Raw genomic sequence first — 22,279 nt, 5'->3', positions numbered from 1 at the left:
TGAGCAATAACGTCACCCAAGAAGCCCCAAAGCATCCCCAAATCACCCCATTTACCTTTGTGTTGGCCACGTACATGCCCGTGGAATTGAGGCGGTGCTTTATCTGCTGAGCATTGTACACCTGCAGCAGGTCATTGCCTCCAAACTCCACATCTGTGAGCTGCTGGTTGTGTTCAAAGAAGTCAATGGGGAAGTTCACTTGGCTGGATGTGCGAGTTGCTGGAAAGGAAAAGAGATGGTCTTGATGAAACACATTCTAAACTGGCAGAGATGTGGTAACAGAGCTGCAGAGGGAACCTACAGGTGTCTGTACATATTTTTATGTATATTTACGGAAACGCTTCACCCAGACTTAGCCAGTCCTTAGCCCTTGGGTTAACTGGTAATTGTCAGAAGTGAATGTTTTAAATATCTGGATGATGCTGATCAACCTTTGCACCTCCATTTGTTACACAAGACTTGTGTGAGGAGCCCCTTACTGATGGCAGCCGCCTTGCGCTTGCGGATGGGCTTCATGATGCTGATGACGCTGCTGGGCTGCAGCGAGGGCTGGAGCCAGTACGAGGTGTTCTCCACGTTGGCCATGTAGATCCTCAGGCTGCCATCCTCACACAGCAGGATCATGGTGGTCCTCTGCTGCTCGTTGCAGGCTGTGTGACGGATGGCCACCATGTCCTGGATCTGCAAGGCAAGGCAAGGACTTGGCAACTGCTGCTTGAAGAAAAACTCTTTGCATCAGAGATCTGGTTGACGGAACAACAAGAAAATGTATTTTAAGGGCCAAAACCACAGGGAATTCTGACTAACCTTTGCTTTGGCTGGCAAGGTTTTAATCTCCTGGATGAGGAAGGTGTCTGGCTTTACCATCACCACCAGTGGGACACCTGTGGTTTGCTGAACACAACACACCAGGCCAGGATGGTTCATCACCTCCGACCACTGACACAGGGCTGGTGAGGTCTTACTCCCACCATTAGAACTGCAAGAGATGAAGGGCACAGTGACATTAATTTAACAAGCAGCACAAGCGAAAACACACAAAAAACAGCATTCAAAACAGTTAAAGCTCTATCCTCAGCAGGAATTGAAGCATTCCAACTCACAGCCCCGATCCCTACCCTGCAAACTTGAGGAAAAACACTTGGCAACATTTTATGCCCCAAACTGAGGAGGTAATTTAAAAATGGTTTTCAGCAATGTTTTTATCTGAACAGATGAACAGTTATGCATTACAACACACCCAGCAGCACTAAGCAAAGGCCAAACCAGGAGAATCTGTGTGACTGCTCACTGGAAAAAATAAAAATAGAGCTGCAAAAAGACTAAGCCAAACTTGACTGGGGCTCAGGAGCTCTTGGAATGACCCTTCTACAGAGCCTGCTCAAGACAGTGGCTTTCTGTCAGGCTAGTAGAGTCTGTGGCCTAAGTGCCCAGCTCTGCTTGTCAGAAAACATGATAGAACAGCTTTTTTCTTGCCACATTCATAGCAAAAGAGATTGGTTTCCCTCAAGGGAGTCTGAAAATAAGCCTTAATATGCACAGTGCATAAGGTCCACAGCAGTACTGGTGGTAAAAGGAAACAAAGGTTTCCTGCTCTGCAGCCTCAGTGAGGGGGGTAATCCCATCGGTTCCAGTGGCTGCACCAGGAGCAGCTCCACACTGTGCAGCACAACGGCTCTGCAGACACCTTCCTGCTGGGAAATCTCAGTGGGGAGACAAAATGCAGACATGCCCCACTGTTGAAACAACGAGTTCTGGTTTCAAACCATCCCGCAACTAGAATATTCCAAGTTGGAAGGGACCCAAAAGGATCATCCAAGTCCATTAGGGCAGAAGCACCATGAAAAGTGGCAGGAAATCATCAGTCAAAGAGGATCTTCAGCACAAGCTTTGGCCATTCAGAGCTGGGATGCTGATGAATGATATTTACTAATAATAAACAGAAATAAACACTTCAGAAGAGTCTTCTGCATGAGCCTCACCTCTTGATGTTGATTGGGAATAGCCTCTGCACTTCCAGGCTGGCCCTGCTGATGGTGGCTGCGAAGGATTTGCCTTGACAGTAACTGAAGAACAACATCTGCAACACGTGGGAGTAATACACTGACACCCCCCCTCCTGCCACCTGGCCATTGCTGTCCTGTGGGATCAGGAGAAATGACAACATTTAACATAAACTCACATAAAACACTCTGTCAGGCTTTTAAATTTATGATGGAATTATTCCCAAAGTCTCCCCTCCTCCCCACCAGTAAGAGAACACAGCCCTAAACGATGGTTTTCTAAACTGAACTGCTGGGTGAACTCATCCATCAGACACTTCAAAGGCTTTGGAAAGGGATGCTGAGCCTGCACACCCGTAGGCTGTAGGTAACACCCTCAGCTGGGAGTCTGAATGCCATGTGACAGTCTCACATGGAGCACTCCCCTTGTTCCCAGCTCATAAAAGACCTTCCTGAGGGCTGTCTTCCCATCTTTTCCACTGTTTTGAAACAGGCTGGGGTAAAAACACTGGACAGATTTTACAAGCCACCCCCCAGACCAGAAACAAAGGCTCACTGCAGCTCTGCAGCCCCAGCAGTGGTGATTTATCCATTCTGCTCCTGCACCTTTGGAGTGCCTTGCTCCGAGAACAGCACTGCTCTGCAGCCATCTCCCTGCTGAGAAATCCTGCTGGGCATGACTGCAGAGCCAGCCATGGCAAACACGCTCCATTTTCTAGATGAAAGGATCAAGGGGTTTAATTTTCACCCCCACCCCCTTTCACTGCAAGGATATTTCTCTCTTTAGAGCAATGAGCAAGCTCCTTGATCTAGATAAGGGGGCTTAAAAGAAGGAAACAAAAGAAGGAAACTTCTGCCTTCAAATACAAGATGCAAAAAAACAGAGAGGGAGGGAAGTCTCCAGCACCTTCAGGTCCTCGTGGTTGACTTCCAGCACATTGGTGACATAGAATGGCCCGTGCTGGGCACTGCTGGCCTCCTCCATCAGCTGTGTGTAGATGTACCCAGCTGAGGACATGATCACTATGATGTTCTTCCCCTCCTCGTTGAAAAGGAAAGTGACATCCCTGATTTTGGAACTTGGCAGGAGGAAGTAGAAAGTTGGACTTAAGGCGTCTACAGAGAGATCATAAATCTGGGGGAAGAACCAAGAAAATAATTACTCTGACACAGAAGAATTAAGGCAATAATCAACTACCACAATACAAAACAGGACAAGAGCCGAGACAAGGGAATCCTTTTAGATGTTATAGTTAATTGTTCTACTCTTTGGGTTCTTTAGTTTTGGTTTTTCTTGCAACATCAATAGCCAAATTTGTATTTCCAGTTTCTTTCTAACTAAGAATATTATCACTTTCTTCCACATACAACTCCACAAGGATCCAGGCTCTGATGTATGACAGTAGATACATCATCAACAGCTTATGAGCAGACATACCTTCACAAAGTCTGCAGTCACAATGGCAAGCTCTGTTTGAGATCCTGGCAGCCACACAGCTTTGATGATGAAATTCCCAGTGGCTAGTTGGGGATGAAGTACCAAATGATCAGAGACTGATCCAGAGCTGCTGAATGTTAATACATGGCAGTCCTGGAGTAATGAAGAAAATTGGTCAAATATTAGAACTGAGCATTTTATAAACATTTGAAGCCAAGAATGGAGTTAGAAGTCAGCATTTCTCTTAGTGCCAGTAATGATTCAGAGAGTGAGAATCTAAATTACTGCATTAAAGATAAACGACATGAACGTTTATAAAGAAAACACAAACCCAAAACCACTGAGTGCAGCTGTTTCTCAGTTAAATAGGAAACCTGTGGATTCTGCAATGGGAAAGCTGAATCTAAATTTGGGAGAATATAAAAAAGAGGAGTCCTTGCCAAAGAACACTAGTTGTTACAGACTAGTTTTAGCACCCTAAGTCTGACATGACTAAACCTTGGCTCTTGTCTTAAGTAAAACTGGCCTAAATACAATCATTTATTATATTATTTATACAGCTCCTGCTTCTTCTACTTCATCTGTTGAGCAGGAAAGTGATTCGGGAGTTAAATTAGTGACAGAACTTTGGAGTCAGCCCTGTGCCAGCTCCTCAGAGGAAAGAAACACAGCTGGCTTTGAGCTGACGTTTCCAGCTGCCTGGGAAAGGGTTTGGGAGGCACTTACTTTCAGGCCACACACGGCCAGATAGTCCTCCTTGCAGGGATTCCCAGTGAGGCTCAGGACAGTGAAGGGGACGGGGGCGGATGCCAGGCGGGTGAGGGTCAGTTTTCTTTTGCTGGAGTCAGCTTGTTTCAGCAACGCTGAGAGCTGAAGGACTGTGATCTGCACCACAAAGTGAACTGTTATCCAGTTATAACTGAGGGGAATAAGCACTTCAATTCCAGCTCTATGAATGTGTCCCCACACTTACAGAATCAGAATCACAGAATCATCAAGGCTGCAAGAGATCTTCAAAATCATCAAGTCCAGCTGCCACCCAGCACCACCCTGACCACCCCTAAACCACATCGCCAAGTGCCATATTCAGACACCTCCTGAACACTTCCAGAGACAGTGACTCCACCACCTCCCTGGGAACTTATTCCAATGCCTGACCACTCTTGCAGTGATGTTTTTTTTCTATTATCTCATTTGAACTTCTCCTTGGCACAGCTTAAGGCCTTTTTCCTCTCATCTTTTCACTTAAGACAGGAAATATGCACCTCCACCTCACTCCAACCTCCTTCCAGGTAGCTGTAGTGAGTTTTCTCACTGTTTCTGCTGCAAGAACTCTTTTCCCTGAAGAGTTTTTCCTAAGAGAGGCTTCCCTCAGCTATGCAATACTACACAGAAGATCCAGTTCTCCAGACAAGCAGACCAAATCCCACCCTGCCTGCTGTTCAGCGCTGTTCCCTTTTCCCTCAGAACGCAGTTTTCCCTGCAGAGCTCACCTTGCCCTTCTCGTGGCTCACGGCCAGGTGCTGGCGCCGGCCGTGCGGGGAGGACAGCACGCACATGGCCACGCGGCGCAGCACGTGCGCGCTGATCAGCTGCCGGATCGTCTGGCCCTGGTCCCCGCTGTAGTTCATGCGCACGTTCTCAAAAGCACCTTCTTGAGAGCCCAGAGTTGGCACCTGAGTCAGCGGAAGCATCCAGAGGAAATCACTCGGAATCGCCCTATAAAGTGACTCCCTATCCCCCCATAATCTAATCACTCCTTTAGTCTCACCATCAGCTGGTCTGTCGTTTCTACTGACTTGTCCAAAGTATGGAGCTCGTTGAGAGCTTGCTGGGCACGGCTGCTGCTCCCCATGGCTGAAGCTTGCTGGAAGTTGATCTGGATGGCATCCATCAGGAAATTCAGCATCTCTAGCACCAAAGGTGCAAAGGAGAAGTTGGCCTACAAGAAAAAGATACATGAGGAACAAGATGCTCCTATGGGAGCCTTCATAACACATCAATGGCTTTTTAAAGCCTGACATCCTTTTTATGACCCCTCTTATCATAAAAATCAAACAACTTGGCTGATAACCAACACATTCTGCCCAAGATCCTCACCACAAATGATCTTTGTTTAACAGATAATCATACCTGGGACTGCAGCTCCTCTCGACAGCCCTCGACGTTCCTGCACAGGCTGCTCTTCTTGGGTTTTTCTTCGTCAGGGCCCTTCCCCTCACTGATGGTGACCTTGGCTTTCTCAGCAGGGGAGGTGCTGGCGTGGCGAATGACACTCTCAGGTACCCTGGGCTCACTCTGGAAGGCAGATTCTTTCATGGTAGAGCTCATCCCACTGCTAGGAGTTCTCTTCACCAAAGCCTGGGAATGACATAGGAATGCTAAGAGCCCAAACCAGACTTAGTTCAACTATTAATGAAATGAACACAGATTAAAATTACATTAATCTTGCTGCTATTACAAAGAAATAGAGTGCAAATCTCTTAGACTGCAATTCTAAAGAAATAACAAAACAGCATCCTACATGTCACTCTCAAGTATTAAAAAACCTCCATAATTAAGATATAGTTATTTTGTTTGCTGCTAGTGGAAAACACGGGAAAAGGTGTTGATTGCTGTGTAGCAAATTCTGTAAAGGTAGATGGAACCCCAGGAGTCATTGGGACAGAGATTTGCCAGTGCTCTTATTCAGTGCAAAAACATTAATGTCCAGGCAAGCCATAAATTCTGAAGGTTCATTATAAAACAAAGACCTTCAAGTATTATTACTTACTCTTACACACTCATACCCTGACATAATTTATTGCAGAACAGAGAACTGTGAAAGACTTTAAAAGCTGAGGACACAAAAACACTTTACCAGGCAGCTGCCATCTTCCTTGGCTCCACAGTCACAGAAGAACGATCCATATTTGGCGTAAGAAATCTCATGATCCTTGTGACAAACTTTAGCACAGACTGTGCAAACACCGACCCCATCAACCATCTTGCAAGTGTGACAGTGGTACCTGCCCAAAATAAGCCAGGTGAGTTATGAAAGACAGTGCCTTGAGGCTCACAAACCACACTGATTTCCCTCTCAACGCCCAGGAATATCAGGTGGAAATTCTGAACACAAATTTCAGATCCTTACCAATGTTGATTCATGAATTCTTTCTGTGTGATGGTGAAGGTACAGAGTTTATTACAGAGAGAATCCTCATCCTATAGGGAAGAAAATTGTTTCAAAAAGGTGCTGCAACTGCAGCTACAGTAAAGTACATGGTACAGAATAAATTCCTCAGACACCAAATGTGCATTTTAAAGAATAGCAACACTGAGCTAAGAGAAGACAGCTGGTATCAAGCCACATGAAAGAGAGGGTGACACATTATAACATGAAAGGGTTAACAAGAAAAAGAAACAGTAACAAAAATGTTGGTACAATAAAATTTAAACAATGCATTATAACAGCTTTTCTTCCCTAGCCAACAGCACTTCAAAGTCTTATCTAAGCCGCTTGTTGACATATATATATAATTGACAAACAAACCAGTGGGAAGAAACCCATCTCACTTAATTTCTTCCTTTTTCTATTAAAAAATAAACATTTAACTTTAATTGAAATCACAAAGTCAATAGATCTAGGCCCAAATTACAGATATTCTCTTCCAGACCCGACAAGTGGGTCACATGAGAAATAAACAACAAAATCTTAATTTATAACCTGAGTAATTCTGATTTGGAAGCAAAATAAACCCTCATCTCCTTCGCAGCACTAACTGTGAGTGTTGCCTACCGAATCCTCAGCCTGGGAATCCTCCTCCTCCACTGCCAGCTCCTCCACCCAGTCGGAGTCCACCTCGATGGCTCGTTCCTCCCCATCCACAGACAGGTGACTGGGCCCTTGGCCACTGCTCTGGCTCAGGGCATTGGTGACATCAGCCAGGTAGGAGACAATGTGGCAGGTGCACTCCAGGATAGTCACGTGCTGGAAAGCACAAAATGACAGGCACAACTCACATCCCATAATAGCTGCTATAGGGCAAGAACACTGAACACTGCCTCTGACCAGATTGCTTTAACTCCCACTATGAACCCAAAACAGGACAGGTGAACAGCTCCTGCCTGGGATTTATTCCTGCAAGTTAAACAATGATCATGTCTTACCTTCCCCTGCATGACATTGGCATTCATTTTTTCTACCACGTTCTTTTGAGACAGATATTTCTTGCTGTAACACAAAACAGGGGAATTATTATAGAATCACAGAATCCCAGAGTGGTTTGGGGTAGAAGGAACCTTAAAGCTCATCTCATTCCACCCCCTGCCATGGGCAGGGACACCTTCCACTATCCTAGGTTGTTCCAAGCCCCACCAATCTGGTCTTGGACACCTCCAGGAATGGAGAGTCCACAACCTCTCATTACAGGTAACAGCTGTTGGGAAGTATAAACTCAGTCCTGACCAACAGCTCCAAGCATTCAATTTGCTTTAGGTTAACAACAGGGAATGTATAAATGCAGGAATTAAACCCTCCAGAGTGGAAAGAAAGACACATGGTTGTTCTTCATGGGAGGGGATACAGATGAGACACTTTATATTCCAAACAATAACCTAAAAAATAACAGTATCAGCAAACATGAACTTCTGCCCCCATATCATCAGTTAAAAAAAATAACAAAATCAGTCTAAGTGATGCAAATGAACAAAGAACAGTATCCAGTCTGCTCTTACCATCTGCTCAGCCAATCCACAGCAGCACCATGAAGCTGGAGGTGTCCTGCACCTTGTCCTGCACTGGCCAAAGTTGCCATCACGACCATCAGCTCAGGAAAGCCTGTGCCATCACCATTGGCCAACATCTCTGTTGCCATTGGTATCAGAGTACTCAGCAGAACAGTGCACACACCTTCTCCCACTTGGCTGAGCAAAAAGAAGAGACTTTCAGACAGGTACAATAACGACACCACCAGCACTCCCACCTCTAGAGGAGGAAGGAGATGACCAGCACACAAAGGCTGTGCTTTACCTGTTTTCCCGGACGATGTAGGTTGTGAGGAGCTGCAGGAGCTGCCTGTTCTCCTGCACAATGTCCAGCTGGTCTGAGTCCTTGGGTGGGGACATGGTCATCCTGGTCAGCCAGGCCTGGAGCCGGACAGGTTCCACACAGGCCAGCTGAGCCAAAGAGCCGCAGAGTCGCAGCAGGCTGGGGTTGGGGCTCTTCTCAGCTGGGGGGGGAAGTTACTGTGAGTGACAGATCTACAGTGAATGGGTGTGAAAATGGCTTTCATTACAAGTGAAGCTGGGATCCCATTCCCTCCCACAGCTTGTCTTTCAAGCATCTTCATGTCTCAGCCTAATATAAGAACAATACAAAGTGGACAAATGCAGGACAGGAGAGATCCAACCATCACTTACTCAGCTGGAAGAGCTTGGTGAAGAATTTCAGCACTCTGTTACAGAATTTGGCTGAGAGGTTCTCATTGGCCGTCGCCATCATGATCTGCACCAGTTCTCCACTATAGAAAGGGGGGAAATAAATCAGCTTTGTAAAAGATGACCCTTTTATCACTTGCTTCACTTCCCTCCACCCTCACGTTTCAGACTGGCAACAGTTTGTATTAATATTGCTGAAATTGCTTTCAGCCAAACAGCAAACTCAGACTAAAACTCATGAATCTCATGGGCTCCTCAGCAGTATTTCAGTATTCTCACATATCAGGTCACAAAAGGGCTTAAACTCGTTTCCAAAACAAACGGCAAGATTTTCTTGCCTCTTTTTCCCTTCCATCCTAACAAAGCAGAATCACTATACTGCTTCCATTTTGAACTGCTGAACAAGTAGAGAGAAAAAACACACAATGGTTTGCTTTCTAATAGAGAAAACCTTTCCTCTACTTCACCCTGATATTCAGAACACTATTGTTGTGCTTTACCGCTAGACCGCCGAGACCCGGGTTCGATTCCCGGTCAGGGCCACTCCCGGGCAGATGGAGCTCGTTAGCCCTGCAAAGGTAATCCATCTACGTCCTAAGGACCTCACTGCCACCGTCCAAGCTCGCTTGGCCCCGGCAGATGAACCTTAGGATTAAAGGGTGGGCTCAGTTCCGCGCACACTGTGTCTCACCTAAAAAATCCAATGCGCAGGCTGGAAGGTGTAAAGACCTTCCCCAGATCTTCGCTCGTGAAGACTGGCCATTATTATTATTTATTGTTGTGCTGTGCTATTTCCAGCACAATTTGTCTTCATAATCCTAAGTCAGGCCAACATCCCACCTATACTCTTAAAATTAACAACGTGCTACCCCAAGGAAGCACTGGGAGAACTTGGGGTTTTGCAGCTTGGTCTGTAAATTCCTTATGGACCAGCATCTCTCAAAAAACTCCTTTGACAGAACAATCACCTTGCACTAATGCCCACTATAGGGACTCACTGACTATTTCATTTGGAGTGACAAAGACACAGGTCCTCTGCCCGCCCCCTCCTGCCCCTCGAGTTTGTCCCCACTCTCCTGCACTGCCCTAAGGAGATCCTGTCTTCACACAGCCCATATTTTCCTTCACAATGGCATTAACACCACTTCAGTGTCTACAGTGACAAACACATAGAAAAAGGATGAGAAATAGAGTTCTTGGGCTACGACTCTGACTGTGACTTCACCTTTCTGAAAAGAATTCCTCCATGGCTTTTCGGGCCTGGCTGCTCTCCAGCTGCTTCTCCAGATGCTGCAAACATTCCTCCAAGATGGACTCATCCAGACCACTAAGGATTTAAAAGAGGAATACATAAGGATCAAACACAGGAGGGTCAAATAAGAATATATAGGAGCCATTTCAACAATTCCAACAGCTCTTGAGAGTCAAGAAGGGATCTATTTTGCTAATACAATCCCCAAAACTTTCCACCAATTGAAAACAGCTCCTCTTCATGAGACAGGAGAAAAACCCACCCAGAAACACCAACAAACCCAACAAATGTTCAGCAAAAAAAGTGTCTCATGATGCTGTAAGGCAAGCTACAGCCAGAAAATCAGAATAATCCAGACCTTTTAGACACCTCATATTCCTGTAAACAACTGCTGTTTTCACACTTTAAGTCTATTTTAGTGTTACTTCTCCCCATTCTCCCCTGTGCATATCCTCACTCCCAAATACTCTGCAAGTAAAATCCCATTATGTTTATACTCTGTACCAGGTCTCTCCTCTGACCTCCCATCCAGAGAGGATCAGTGTTAAAGAAGATGCAACATCACCATGCATAAAGGTTTTATGTTTCAGATGGCTACAATCAACATCGGCACAGGAAGCTCATTCCCTCTGTACACACAGGAAGGGTGGGAAGCCCAAATCTGGGTATAACGGCCCGTCTTCGCGAGTGAAGATCCGGGAAAGGTCTTTTACACCTTCCAGCCTGCGCATTGGATTTTTTAGGTGAGACACAGTGTGCGCAGAACTGAGCCCACCCTTTAATCCTAAGGTTCATCTGCCGGGGCCAAGCGAGCTTGGACGGTGGCAGTGAGGTCCTTAGGACGTAGGTGGGTTGCCTTTAAGGGCTAACGAGCCCCACCTGTAGTTAGCTGTGATAAAGCAGGGATCAGCCATCCTTAGACACAGCAAGAACAAGGGAATATAAAGTGAGTTAGGTTGGCATCTTCACTTTTGATTTTGCTTGTAGATAGAGAATTTTCTATCTGTTTAAATAAAAACCATCCAGACATACACATGCTTCATTCAGAGTTACAGGAGATGACGAAAATCCACCCTGCCTCAATGGTTCCTGGTAACATGAATATAATATCTTGTATTTTTAGTCTACAAGTATAAAAGTCTTCAACAGATAAAAATAAACTGATTTTCTGCCTTTCTGCTGTGCTCAGCACCAGCACTGCTGTATAAATCTGCTGTAGCAGATTTTGTACACAGCTCTGGGGGAGGAGAAGGACAAGCCCAGCCTGTTACCTGTTTGGATCAGAGTGATTGGCCAGGATGTTGTAGCATCCTGTGATCAACTTCTCATAAACACGTGCCAGGAATTCATCTGATTCTGCAGGGCCCAGGATCCTCTCCAGGGAGTTGCTGCTGATTTCTGCCACACTCTCTGTGCTGCTCTCCAGAAGGAGGGGCAGTAGGGAATGAATTACCTGGGGTGGGTTCAGATCATCTGACCAGCTTGAAAAGAAAAGCAAACAAATTAATTCTCTGCTTGATCTATTGGAGAACATCCTTACTGGAAATCAGAATTCTCACAAGAGAAATCTGGATGGAAATCAGTGATTAAACTTTTTTTAGAAAGTTGGGATAAATATACTGACACAGCCTCAGAAAAACAGTCCTCAATTAGAAAACTCTACATGTTACTTTTGCATAGACACAGTTACAACATTTTCCTAGACAGACTGCACTCTCACACAGTGTGGCTTTGGGATTTGTCTATAGTGTCAACAACTACTTCTTCATTTCAGAGTATTTTAGACTAAGTCCCTAGAAAAAGAAATGCATTTCATTCTTTCTTTATGCTTTGAAAATATCACAAAAATGAATTACAACAAAGAACAAATCAGTTAATTAGATCCACATTGTCTCAGTTTATATTCCAGTTTCTTCAAGTCCATATTTGACAAAAAAAGAAATAAGGGTTTCTCTGAGGGAGTCGGACTTTTGAAGAGATCAGATGAAGACAGAAAGACTGCCTTTATCCATGAAGAATCTAGAACTGCAAACCGAAAGGTTTAGTTCAAACTACAGCCCCAGGTCAGTGAGTTGCACCCTCAGAGCCTGATGAAGTCACCCACTGAGGACAGCAGACAGACCCACAATGTATGTAACCTATAATGGAAAAACCATCACTTACACAATGAGATCCCCGGTGAGCCTGACCAGGGACAGCAGGGTGTGCTTCAGGGAAGCTGCCAGAGGCAGGGTTTGGCTGCAGAGGGTGCCCAGGTGGGCAGCCTGGACAGCACCGATGTAGCTTTCCGCAGGGATCGTGTCATTGGCAAAGGCATTGCGCTGGGGAGGGACACACACACATCAGAACACCCACCTCTGACAGGGACACCCTGCCCACCATGCCCAGAAATTCCTGGAGCTAAGGGTACACCAGATCAATCATCCAGGCTGCACTCACCCAGGAGCCAATGTTTGGAAACTCGTTGGTGTGAATGTTGTTCCACGACTCACACAGAGTCTGCACAGCTGAAGGCAAGTTCTGAACAAGTGCTGGCCCTGCAGGTAACACAGAATCATCAGGCACTGAGTTTCACGGGTCCTGTTGAAACTCAGAATGCTTTTACAATACTTTTTAAATCAGATCATTATTGAAGACACAATTGTAGCCAAACTGAGCTGGAATTCTGCTGAGGGCTAGTTTCAAGCTTTTCTACAAGTCAAAATTATCCCTAAATTTGCAAGAGCTTCTCTGCTTCTTTCACTTTATAAAAACAACAGAAAACAGGGCAAAAGTACCAATTCACAGCAGTCTTCAACACAGCAACATTTCATAATTCCCCTTATTATTCCATGCCACCAGCTCCAATACAGTTATAAAAGCATTTCAACAATCCAGACAAGCCCACGAGACAGTTACTCTTCCAGGTTTTGTCCAGCTTTTTCAGTTTTTAGGATACCAAAAGAAGATTTCCCAGTGTGCTGCTGGCAGGGTAACAGAGTGATGGAGAACCCATGAGCCAGCACAGAGCTTTAAACTGGAACGTTGGCAGTGTTGCAGAAAGCTTCCCCCTTCCAGAGCAGGCACAGCGAGCTCCAGCACCCTCACCTAGAGTGTTGGACTTGCAGCGGCTGGACCCGATGGCCAGGACAGCAGCATAACCCTGGAGCTTCTCCTCAGAGGGTTTGCTGTCCGGGGAGCCCTCCTCAGCCAGGTTCCGGAGCAGGTAAGATCTGCGTTCAGGATGGAAAGGATTTACTTCAGGATTTCTGCATTTCTGAACTAAGTCTGTCAATACAGTGACAGATAAACAGCAAACTTTTGAAGCTCTGCCCTGTACTTCATCTTGTACCACTAAGGGAGCTGTGGGCTTTTATCTCCTCTAAGCTACTTATGAGAAGTGCCCATTCCAAAGAAAAGGTTGATTTACTTTTGCTTTCTTCTACAAGGGTTTCTAACAAGACTTTAGAAGACTTCAGACTCTTAATGGAAGAATTAACCCCCCTCTCTTTCTTGATGGCCTGACAGCCTCAATACTATTCCAGAGAAATAACCTGAAGTAGCACTATCCTACAGAGTGGTTTTATCTTTTGAGCAAAAGCTGGTTTTGCAAATTTGCAAGGAAGCCTTGGAAGATCAGACAAGGTGGTTACTTAGAAACAACAATTTCCATACATGGCTTGAAAAGCTACTTTTTATTCTTCTTTTAAAACAATGGACATTCTAGAGGACATAAAGTAATTACACTGGACTATAAAAAACTCAGGCACCTCTAAGAAAACAACACACAAAATGCAAAGAAAGCAAAATGCACCGCAGGGAATTGTGTTTCTCCTGGAGATCCCAAGGACTGTACCTGGTAAACGTAGCATAGGTGTCAATGAGCTGCAGAGTAGCAGGAAGGAGGTTCTTGGTTATCTCTGAGGATTTGTGGGGATCAGTTTCTGCAGCTAACTTGGAAAAGTGCTCATCTAGAGAAACCTGAATCTTGGAAATTGCAGCATCAAGGGTGTAAATGGATTGTAAACTGGGAACTTCGTGCAGCTGGAGAATAGTTGTGCAGTCGACAGCACAGAAAGAAGATATCTGAAAATACAACGGGAAGCAACAGTAAGTGCAAATCACTCCACAGAAACAGGAGCTCCACATGCATGGGTGCATTCCCACCATCTCACCTGTCGAGCAAAGTACTCCTCTGCTATTTCCACGTCGTACTTCACTGAGATGCACTTGCTGGAGGTCAGTTCGATGAGAGGAGCAGCATGTTCAGCTTTCATGCCCTGCCTGACGAGGTGATCCTAGAGATGCCAAAAAACAGACCCATCCCACTTTAACAGTGCTCTGTAGTTAACCACCCTGCCAATCACTGGGCTGGAACACTTTGGAAAATACAGGCACAACTTTCCATTTCTCCTCACCGTGCCCACAGAACAAACCCTATGGAAGAGACAGACATTCTTACTCTCAGCATCTCAAAATACCCCAATCGAGGCCGTACCTTGATCCACGTGACGTAAGAAGGGATTTGCAGGCGGGAAGACCAGCGCAGTGTGTGCAGGAGGTCACAGTCACTCATCTCAGGCGTGTTCATGGCCAAGTGGTGCATGTAGCTTTTGGAGGGAGGCAAAATCCCCAGTATCCGCCACAGGATCAAGAAGTAGTACTGAAGGGCACAGGCTTCCTAGAGAGAGGAACAGTTGGATTAGTAAAGAAAGATTGCAGTTTTGATCATTATAGCTACTGAAATATCTCATCAGGGACTCCAGACTCCTGCAGATGTGCCAAAGCAGACTGAAGCCAAGTTTCTGTCATATTACACAACAAAATATGTGACAGAGGAGTGAGAAAAGAAAAAGGAAAAATGATACCATTTTCTCCTCTTAATCATGTTCTAGCCAGACCTACTGGAATCACCAGGGACTTAGAGCAAGTGTAAAACACACTATGAATTACAAACTCGAGAGATGTGCAGCCACCATAAACACTACAGTTAGCTGTGGGATTTGTAAGTTCCCCATTACTCCAACCACTGCCCAAACCACTTTGGTTAAATACTTTGCTTAAAAATTCTGATTTTGAAAACCTGTTATTCCTCAACACAGGCAGTAAGACAGTCTTACCAGTGCTGTGACAGTTTTGTTCTCCCTCCTCCTGAGTGTATCAAACTGTGACCCAGCTGCAAGCAATGAGGTCAGGGCTGCGTAAAGCTCATCGTACTTCGTAGCCCTGGAGAAAAGGACCTCACAAACCTGCAGGAGATGACAAGTCAGGATCCATGCTTTGCCAAGAATATATACAGCCAAGCTCTTACTCTTTTAGGTATCCAGAATGCCCACAGCCCAAATTTAAGCAAAATAAACCTTCAGGAAGTAAGTTCTAATCCTAATGCCACATCTTCATCTCAGGGTTTCAGCAACACTGAAAAGCAAGTGTGGACAGGGTAGGCCCCTCTGACCCAGCACTCAATCCCAAGCATCCTAAATACCCAAAGCAGTCCAGCACATCTTCACAGACTTTGCATGCTGAATTCCGTGACATGCAACTAGGTGTAAAAGGGAATTCCATATTATTTTATCCAGCCCCTCTTCTTTTCTCCACTTAGTGAAAAATTTCTGGTCTCTCTGTTTAATCAAGACTTTTCTTCTTGTCTGGCACTTGTCAAATCCACATGGCCTTGTGGAGGGAGACCTACAGGAAGGTCTCTAAACCACACTGCCCATACCGTGCTGTCCAGACGGTTCAGATCATCCTCAGAAGCTTCCAGAGACAGGATGCAGTAGAACCTGGGCTGTGGAACTGAGTCTGGAATGTGAGAACAGAAAATAACCTTCCAAGTGACAGTTTAATTAGGCAGCATTGTGTTATACTCTCTCCCCCATCCCTAACCTTTCACAGTTAATACTACTACCAAATGCTAAGCCAGCTTCCTGACACATTGTAAGTGCTCTAACCTGTGGTACACACAGCCAAAGTCTTCCTGCTCCTACAATCCTGGCACAATAAATACAAATATATTTTTAATTACTTGTAGTATACTCCTAGATGACAGTAATTTTGTTAAAGAAAACTTTTCCTGTGCTATTACATGCATTTTTATCTATTGTAACTACGCCCATTAAAAGCAGGAAAAGTTGCACAGGGCGCAGGAAGAGCTCACACTTAATTTTAAAAGTGAATCCCAGAATAAAATGTTCCTTTCATTTTCTTTCTTACCTGAAGAACAGTGTTTGGTCCAGTTTTCTTCCACTTCTTTAAAGCCATGATAAAGTGGGACAGACGTTCGTCTGCCACTGTCCTGGGATCCACTCCCCCAGCCAATGGGTGGAGTCAGCAAATTGTACTGTACCTAAGTTACAAAATGAACAAACAAAAAATCACCCATGGCATCCCTGCCATTGAGGGGTAGGAGGACAATACCACCCCCCCGAGAAAGAACCACAGAACAGAAACAACCCTGTTTAAAGCAGAACATTACAAACTTCTGAGGAAAGCCCTGGACCTTCTCTGATGCTTTTTAATATGAAGGGAGCAGTTGAAATCAAAGGCCAAACTCCCCACAACTGGAAAAGCCAGGCACAAAGCACCAGCATCCCACTATTGAGAAAACCAAAAATCCCCAAAACCTCAATGGTGAAACACTAAAGCAAAGAAAAGGTAGCTGTGAAATGGTGCCTAAATACCCAAACACTCAGGATTTTAAAGATAAGGTAGAACAATCATCCTGTCCTGATCAGGAATTAGGATACTAATTAGACCAGGAATTTTCACTCCAGATGAAGCCAGTGCTGGGAATCAGCAGGGATAGTTAAACATGCCTTGTAACTCCAAAGGCTGGTAACAACATCAAAATTGATTTTACTCAAAAAGGTCATGAGGAGACCAGAACACACCAAATGACTGCCCGTTACGCATTTCTGCTGGGTGACCAATTAAATATCCAGAACATGATGTCAAAGCCTAACCTGTTCAAACAGGTACATGGGAGCTTTGGAATACTGATGGAGCAGGTAGTCAAACACTAAGAGCAGCCGTGCCACGATGAGCGGCACAGAACACTGCTGGGTCTCCATGTTTGCTGTCAGCTCCACAATTGTCTGGATACAGAGCATCATGATGGACCTGCGGCCCCTCTCCGAGAAATTGTGGAAAATAAGCAGCAGCAGCTGGAGATGTTCCACATTCAGATCTTCTGTGTCACTGGGGAGGGTCCCCTGCAAGGCATTCTGCTTCAGGGTGCCCACAAACCTGGCAACAAGAGAGGAAGTTTATAAAGTTTACTTTTCCCCTTGCTTAAATCTCTCTTTAAAATCTCCTTAACTAGAGGTTAGAGAAACATTTTCATAACTGTATTTTTCTGCTTAAATACTGGTAATTTCACTAACTGTTCACTACATTGTGCATTGGAATGAGATTACACAAACACTAAAACCTACAAATTAAATTAGCAGCAAAATCACTTAATGGAAAATCGGAACAATCATTCAAAGGGAGAAAGAAGAATTCAAACCTGCTCCCAGGGGAAAGGTTGGCTACTAGAGCTTTAAGAAAGTTAAACCCTATCAGAGACTTTCACATCCAGGTAATGGCAGAGAGGAACAATCCTGGCACCATCCTAACAGAACATACTATAAACCTGATGAAGTAAGACATTTCCCTTCCCTTTTTAAAACCAGCATTGCTGTATTTCTGCCTCCTCCCACTTAATTCCTGATTTTAGGTCTCATTTCCTGTGTTCTGGATGAAGGACTCCAGCAACAGGGCAGAATGAGCCTCTGCTCCTCTGAGCATCACACATCACAGCTCAGAGAACACACACACTTGTTACGCTGGGCCCAGAGAGTTTTCACTTGATGGGAAATGAGAGAGGTTAGAGATGACTGATTTTCAGCTTCACATAAAATTGCCTCACCTTTCCCAGACTTTAAGGCATTCTGGAACATCAGGATCTCCCTGGGCAGTGGCTTTATGCTGCCAAATCAGGAGAAGCCGCGAGAGCACCGACAAACTTTGAGGGTGGATGTAGAGAGGCCACGGACCTTCAGAAAAAGGGGCAACTCCCAGCTGCTGAAGAAGTGTGTTCTGGAATAAAACAGGGGCTTATTGGACAGGACCAAGTACTGTCTGATGGTTTAATTAATTAAAAGTTCGATCTGAACATAAAGATCTCAATAAACAGCAGGGCTCTCAGCTCGTAAGGGCTCCCACAGTAATAACTCTCCTATCTCAAATAGCTACTGAGGGACACTTCATGTTGTCCCTCTGCCACCTAAAACACAACAAACTCAACAGCAATATGGAAAAAAAAGGCATCAATGAGCTCTACTCGTTTACCACAATATCACAGCCAGAGAGATTATGTTCAGTATCTCTGAATCTGGAAGAAGACCCCTTTGACCGATCACAGCAGCAGTTGTTTCTTTTTAAATATAGTAAAAAGGCAGATTGCTGAAAAGTCCAACTGCTTTAAAAAAAACCAAACAACAGAATGGTTTAAATAGAGTAGAAAACAGTCAGCAAAGTATAGGGATTGAATTCAGTGATGGGTAAGCAGGTTTGTAACCTCTCCTTACAGGGTTAAGTCAGGTCACCCCGTGACCCAGCAAAGAAACCCAGAGGCTACAAAGTTAGTACATGGAAGCAAAAGGATTAATTTGATTCTCTCCTGAGAAAATTCCAAGGCTTTTTGGCATCAGTCCTGACAGCAAAGCAAATTTGCAGGAATGTCTCTTGATAAACTTACGGATAGAGGTAACTTTCCAAAACACAGACTCATTTCCTTCTCAGCTTTCATCACCTTCAAAGTTCAGTAGATTATTTTGAACTCCAGATGTTAAGTTTACACAGTGCAGGATGTTTTGTATTGGATGACTGCAAAGGTCATTCAAATTATTGGATTCAAAATATTCCAGCCTCTGTTTGCAAAATAACCTCAGGACCAAATGTAACCACCAAGACACTACTCTAGGTGTGGAGAATACACGTAGGGACATGAACAGACACCATCACTTCTTCATTTCATTTACACATTCAATCCCAGCTTACCTGCAGGGCAGGGGACTGAAGATCTGAGGTCACCAAAGAATGGTTGAAGTGATAGAGCGCAGCAGCAAACTCCTCATCTGATGTGCCTGTAAGACAGGAATCAAGTGCCCTTTATTACCTTTTCTCTCCTACATTTAAAATTTTGACGTGAAACTAAGAAAACACACACTTCTAAATCCTCCAGCTCTAACAGAGTTCTATTCACTTACCCTTAAGCCCATCCTTGTCCACCTCCTTGATGATGCTGGCCAGTGTTGCCATGTGCTGCTCCGACAGAGACACGCTCAGGTAGTTGCGAATGAAGTTATTCCTGGAGTTCAGCATAGAAGAAGTGATGAAGTTCAAAATGTTTGAAGCTAGGCTCAAAAACTGCAAAGAAAAGAGAAACACACTATAGAAGCAACAAAAGCAGAGGGACAACATTAAATAAAAATTAAACCACCGGCAAAATCAATCAAGTCCCTTAATTACCCCCCAGCAGAGGAGGACAGGCAAACTCATGGCAATCCAGCTCACTGCACTGTGGTCTGTACCAGGGCTGATTCTAGAACTCTCTCAGAAGGTAGAAGGCCTCCAGCTTCTCCCCTGCAGTATTTATTTTTGTCTTTACCCGACAGAGTTAGAGCTAAAAGCATTCTATCAGCAAGTCATTTCGCTCATCGTTCTGCCCCCGTTTTCCCTCTCCCTCTGTAACCCAAATAGATACTATCTGCAGTCTCTGCTTCCCTGGCAGCAACAAACCTGTGACATTCCACTTGACAGGAGACTAGAGAAAACATCTCTCCTCAAAGCCAAGACACTCCCTGATTCTCCATCAGCAATGCACTTATAATATCTGACATTTATCCTGTTGTCAGTGTAGCCACTCATTGCCAGGTGAACAATGCTCCAGCCCAGCAGGGATTTCACTGAGCCCCAACCCCTGCCCGTACCAGTTCTGGGTCCTTGCGACTGGCCAGGATGTTCCCATTCTCTCCACCACTCTGTTTGTTGGGGCTCTTCACCCTCGGTGAGCTCTCCAAAGGAGGGGGTGGAGGGGGTGGTGGTGGGGCCACCTTCTCTTTGCTTGGAGAGATTGTCTCTTCAAACCATTGCCCCAGGATGGGTTCACTGTCATCATCTAACACATGAGGTAGGAAAAACAAAACCATATCATTATAAGCAAATACCTTATAAAACTACTTAGCCTGAAAAAGGTCTAAAATGAAATTTCAGTGAGCAGAGTTAAGACATCTGCTATCTTCATTTCTGCCTTCCAAATCACACAGCAAAACACTTGTACAGATGTCCAGCAGGAATTTACAACTAGAAATCGTTGAGAACTTCCACTCCTCTTGAGCAAATACTGCCAAATCCCAGCCACTCTGGGTTCAGTTTATACAACAGACTCCAGTCAGCACTACTCCTGCCACACAGACCTTACAGACTGTTGGGCTTTTTCACCATTACACATCATTCCAGTCTGAGAAGGCAACAGCCCAGTAGCCAGGTTCTCCCTAAACCTGAAAGGCAGTGTAAAATCCTGATTGCTGCTAACTCTGCTACCTTGGCTGCTGTCCTCCTCAGTGCTGCTGAAATCATCCTCATAGTAGGTGTTGGAGTCAGTGGAGGCACTGGCGTCGCTGCTCATGGAGCCCTTCCTCTGGCGCTGCAGGACACAGGCCTGAGAGAACAGCACAACAAGGCACTTTTCAGGATTAGGAAAGGGAAGAATTTGAAAATAAAGAGTAACTTCCTCGTGCCTTTTAATTTTCTTCTAGCTAATTTTTCTCAACTAATTTATGAACAGGTTTTCAAGGCTTCTTCCACTTAAGTTGTATTTAAAACTACACAGGATGGTTGGAAACAAACAATCATGTCAAGTTTGTAAGCAACACTTGAAGTAACAGCTCTAACCTAAAGGCATCAGTTTTGAACACAGGCTTTTCATCTTCCCATTAAACTCACAAATACACTGAACTTACAGAAAAAGTCCATTTTCATTAGAGTAAGTTTTCAAATTTACATCTCTGAAAAGAGGGAAGACAAAGGCCCCAGCTGATGCCTTCTGAAAGAATTCTACATTCCTCTCAGCACAGTCAGTTTTTGAAAAGTGAGAACTTTCCATGCTGAGGGGTGGTTCAGATCCAGAAGTTGTCTGTGTGCCAGTTCCTACCTTTCTGTAGGAAGTGGAGAGCAAAGTCAGCAGCAGATTAGTGAGTGGCACAGAGTCTATGAGCCGCTGAATCCTCTGGATGGACGTGCTTTGAGCCATGATATCCAGCACTGCTGGTGGACCGTCGCTCTCCCAGCCCTGGAGCAGAGAATTTAAAATTGAATTAAAAACAAGAGAATTGAGAAGTGTGTTGGAGTGGAGAAGGCAAAATGCTTCATGAGAACACACAGTGGTCCCTGCATACCTTGTGCAATGCCTCCACTTGCAGATCTTGGAAGAGTGATGACAGCAATTTGATGGCATGATTTGCCAGCACCACTGACAGCACACCAAACCCTTGGTGCCTACAGAAACACAAAGGACATAGTGCGATTTCAGGGGGAGATTAAAATAAATTAATAAATAAATATTAAATTGAGTGAACTGACTGCCTTGATAAACTGAAGAAGACAACTCTTCTTTCCAAGACTCAAGATTTGAACTATAAATTGAGAGACCAGCAAGACCCCTCAGTGGTCGCTTGCTGGGCATGGTTATATCCATGGACAGTGATTCCTGCAGGAGGGTGTTACATACCCTTTCCCAGGTCCTAGTTTGGGAGACCCAACGCCCTCCTTAGTACGAGCAATTATGTCTCTGACACGAAGAGCAGCCAGTGGATCCTTCTCCTTCCCCTTATCAGCCAAGGCCGTGGGGCTGAGGTTCAAGATGAGGAAGAGGCTGTTCAGCAAACACCAAGCCCCGAGCAGCTGGAAGTTCTGATAATGCTATCATACCAAAAGTCAGGGGGAAGAGGGGAGAAAAAAGCACCGAGACAAAATAGTGTCAATCCAAATGCCAAAACAGACCAGCACAAAAACAGGGGAAAAGCTTCCTGAGATGGAAATCTTACCTCACCCCCTGCACGGCGTGAATTGCTGATGGCTTGTCCAATCATTTCATAGATTTCAAGCTGCAAATAAAGACAAGACATTGGCAAGGTGCTCCACTAG

At 44.9% G+C, this 22,279-nt stretch overlaps 1 protein-coding gene across 6 annotated transcripts in view; it reads right to left on the bottom strand.

Annotated features, from left to right (window-relative positions):
* UBR4 (ubiquitin protein ligase E3 component n-recognin 4) overlaps window positions 1–22,279 on the bottom strand; it is an 80,230-nt gene that overhangs the window by 49,319 nt on the left and 8,632 nt on the right. For all 6 annotated transcript variants that reach the window (XM_050322324.1, XM_050322325.1, XM_050322326.1 and 3 more), the window contains exons 10-47: window positions 22,180–22,239; window positions 21,864–22,054; window positions 21,532–21,631; window positions 21,288–21,425; window positions 20,678–20,795; window positions 20,065–20,252; window positions 19,342–19,501; window positions 19,133–19,218; window positions 18,000–18,169; window positions 17,053–17,335; window positions 16,304–16,436; window positions 15,813–15,892; window positions 15,211–15,339; window positions 14,589–14,771; window positions 14,266–14,388; window positions 13,947–14,176; window positions 13,199–13,323; window positions 12,551–12,648; window positions 12,275–12,432; window positions 11,383–11,592; window positions 10,085–10,186; window positions 8,842–8,942; window positions 8,453–8,651; window positions 8,158–8,346; window positions 7,591–7,654; window positions 7,220–7,411; window positions 6,575–6,645; window positions 6,302–6,449; window positions 5,575–5,802; window positions 5,213–5,383; window positions 4,935–5,117; window positions 4,168–4,326; window positions 3,442–3,594; window positions 2,911–3,138; window positions 1,983–2,140; window positions 808–979; window positions 480–681; window positions 56–219 (exon numbers count right to left, since the gene is read on the bottom strand). In XM_050322324.1, coding sequence (XP_050178281.1) covers window positions 56–219; window positions 480–681; window positions 808–979; window positions 1,983–2,140; window positions 2,911–3,138; window positions 3,442–3,594; window positions 4,168–4,326; window positions 4,935–5,117; window positions 5,213–5,383; window positions 5,575–5,802; window positions 6,302–6,449; window positions 6,575–6,645; window positions 7,220–7,411; window positions 7,591–7,654; window positions 8,158–8,346; window positions 8,453–8,651; window positions 8,842–8,942; window positions 10,085–10,186; window positions 11,383–11,592; window positions 12,275–12,432; window positions 12,551–12,648; window positions 13,199–13,323; window positions 13,947–14,176; window positions 14,266–14,388; window positions 14,589–14,771; window positions 15,211–15,339; window positions 15,813–15,892; window positions 16,304–16,436; window positions 17,053–17,335; window positions 18,000–18,169; window positions 19,133–19,218; window positions 19,342–19,501; window positions 20,065–20,252; window positions 20,678–20,795; window positions 21,288–21,425; window positions 21,532–21,631; window positions 21,864–22,054; window positions 22,180–22,239 — 5,847 coding nt within the window. The remainder of the gene's footprint in view (window positions 1–55; window positions 220–479; window positions 682–807; window positions 980–1,982; window positions 2,141–2,910; window positions 3,139–3,441; window positions 3,595–4,167; window positions 4,327–4,934; window positions 5,118–5,212; window positions 5,384–5,574; window positions 5,803–6,301; window positions 6,450–6,574; window positions 6,646–7,219; window positions 7,412–7,590; window positions 7,655–8,157; window positions 8,347–8,452; window positions 8,652–8,841; window positions 8,943–10,084; window positions 10,187–11,382; window positions 11,593–12,274; window positions 12,433–12,550; window positions 12,649–13,198; window positions 13,324–13,946; window positions 14,177–14,265; window positions 14,389–14,588; window positions 14,772–15,210; window positions 15,340–15,812; window positions 15,893–16,303; window positions 16,437–17,052; window positions 17,336–17,999; window positions 18,170–19,132; window positions 19,219–19,341; window positions 19,502–20,064; window positions 20,253–20,677; window positions 20,796–21,287; window positions 21,426–21,531; window positions 21,632–21,863; window positions 22,055–22,179; window positions 22,240–22,279) is intronic.

The sequence above is a fragment of the Myiozetetes cayanensis genome, unplaced genomic scaffold (assembly GCF_022539395.1).
Source record: "Myiozetetes cayanensis isolate MyiCay16 unplaced genomic scaffold, myiCay2020 scf28, whole genome shotgun sequence".
In the NCBI taxonomy this organism is placed as follows: Eukaryota; Metazoa; Chordata; class Aves; order Passeriformes; family Tyrannidae; genus Myiozetetes; species Myiozetetes cayanensis.
This window is presented reverse-complemented; position numbering and strand designations above follow the sequence as displayed.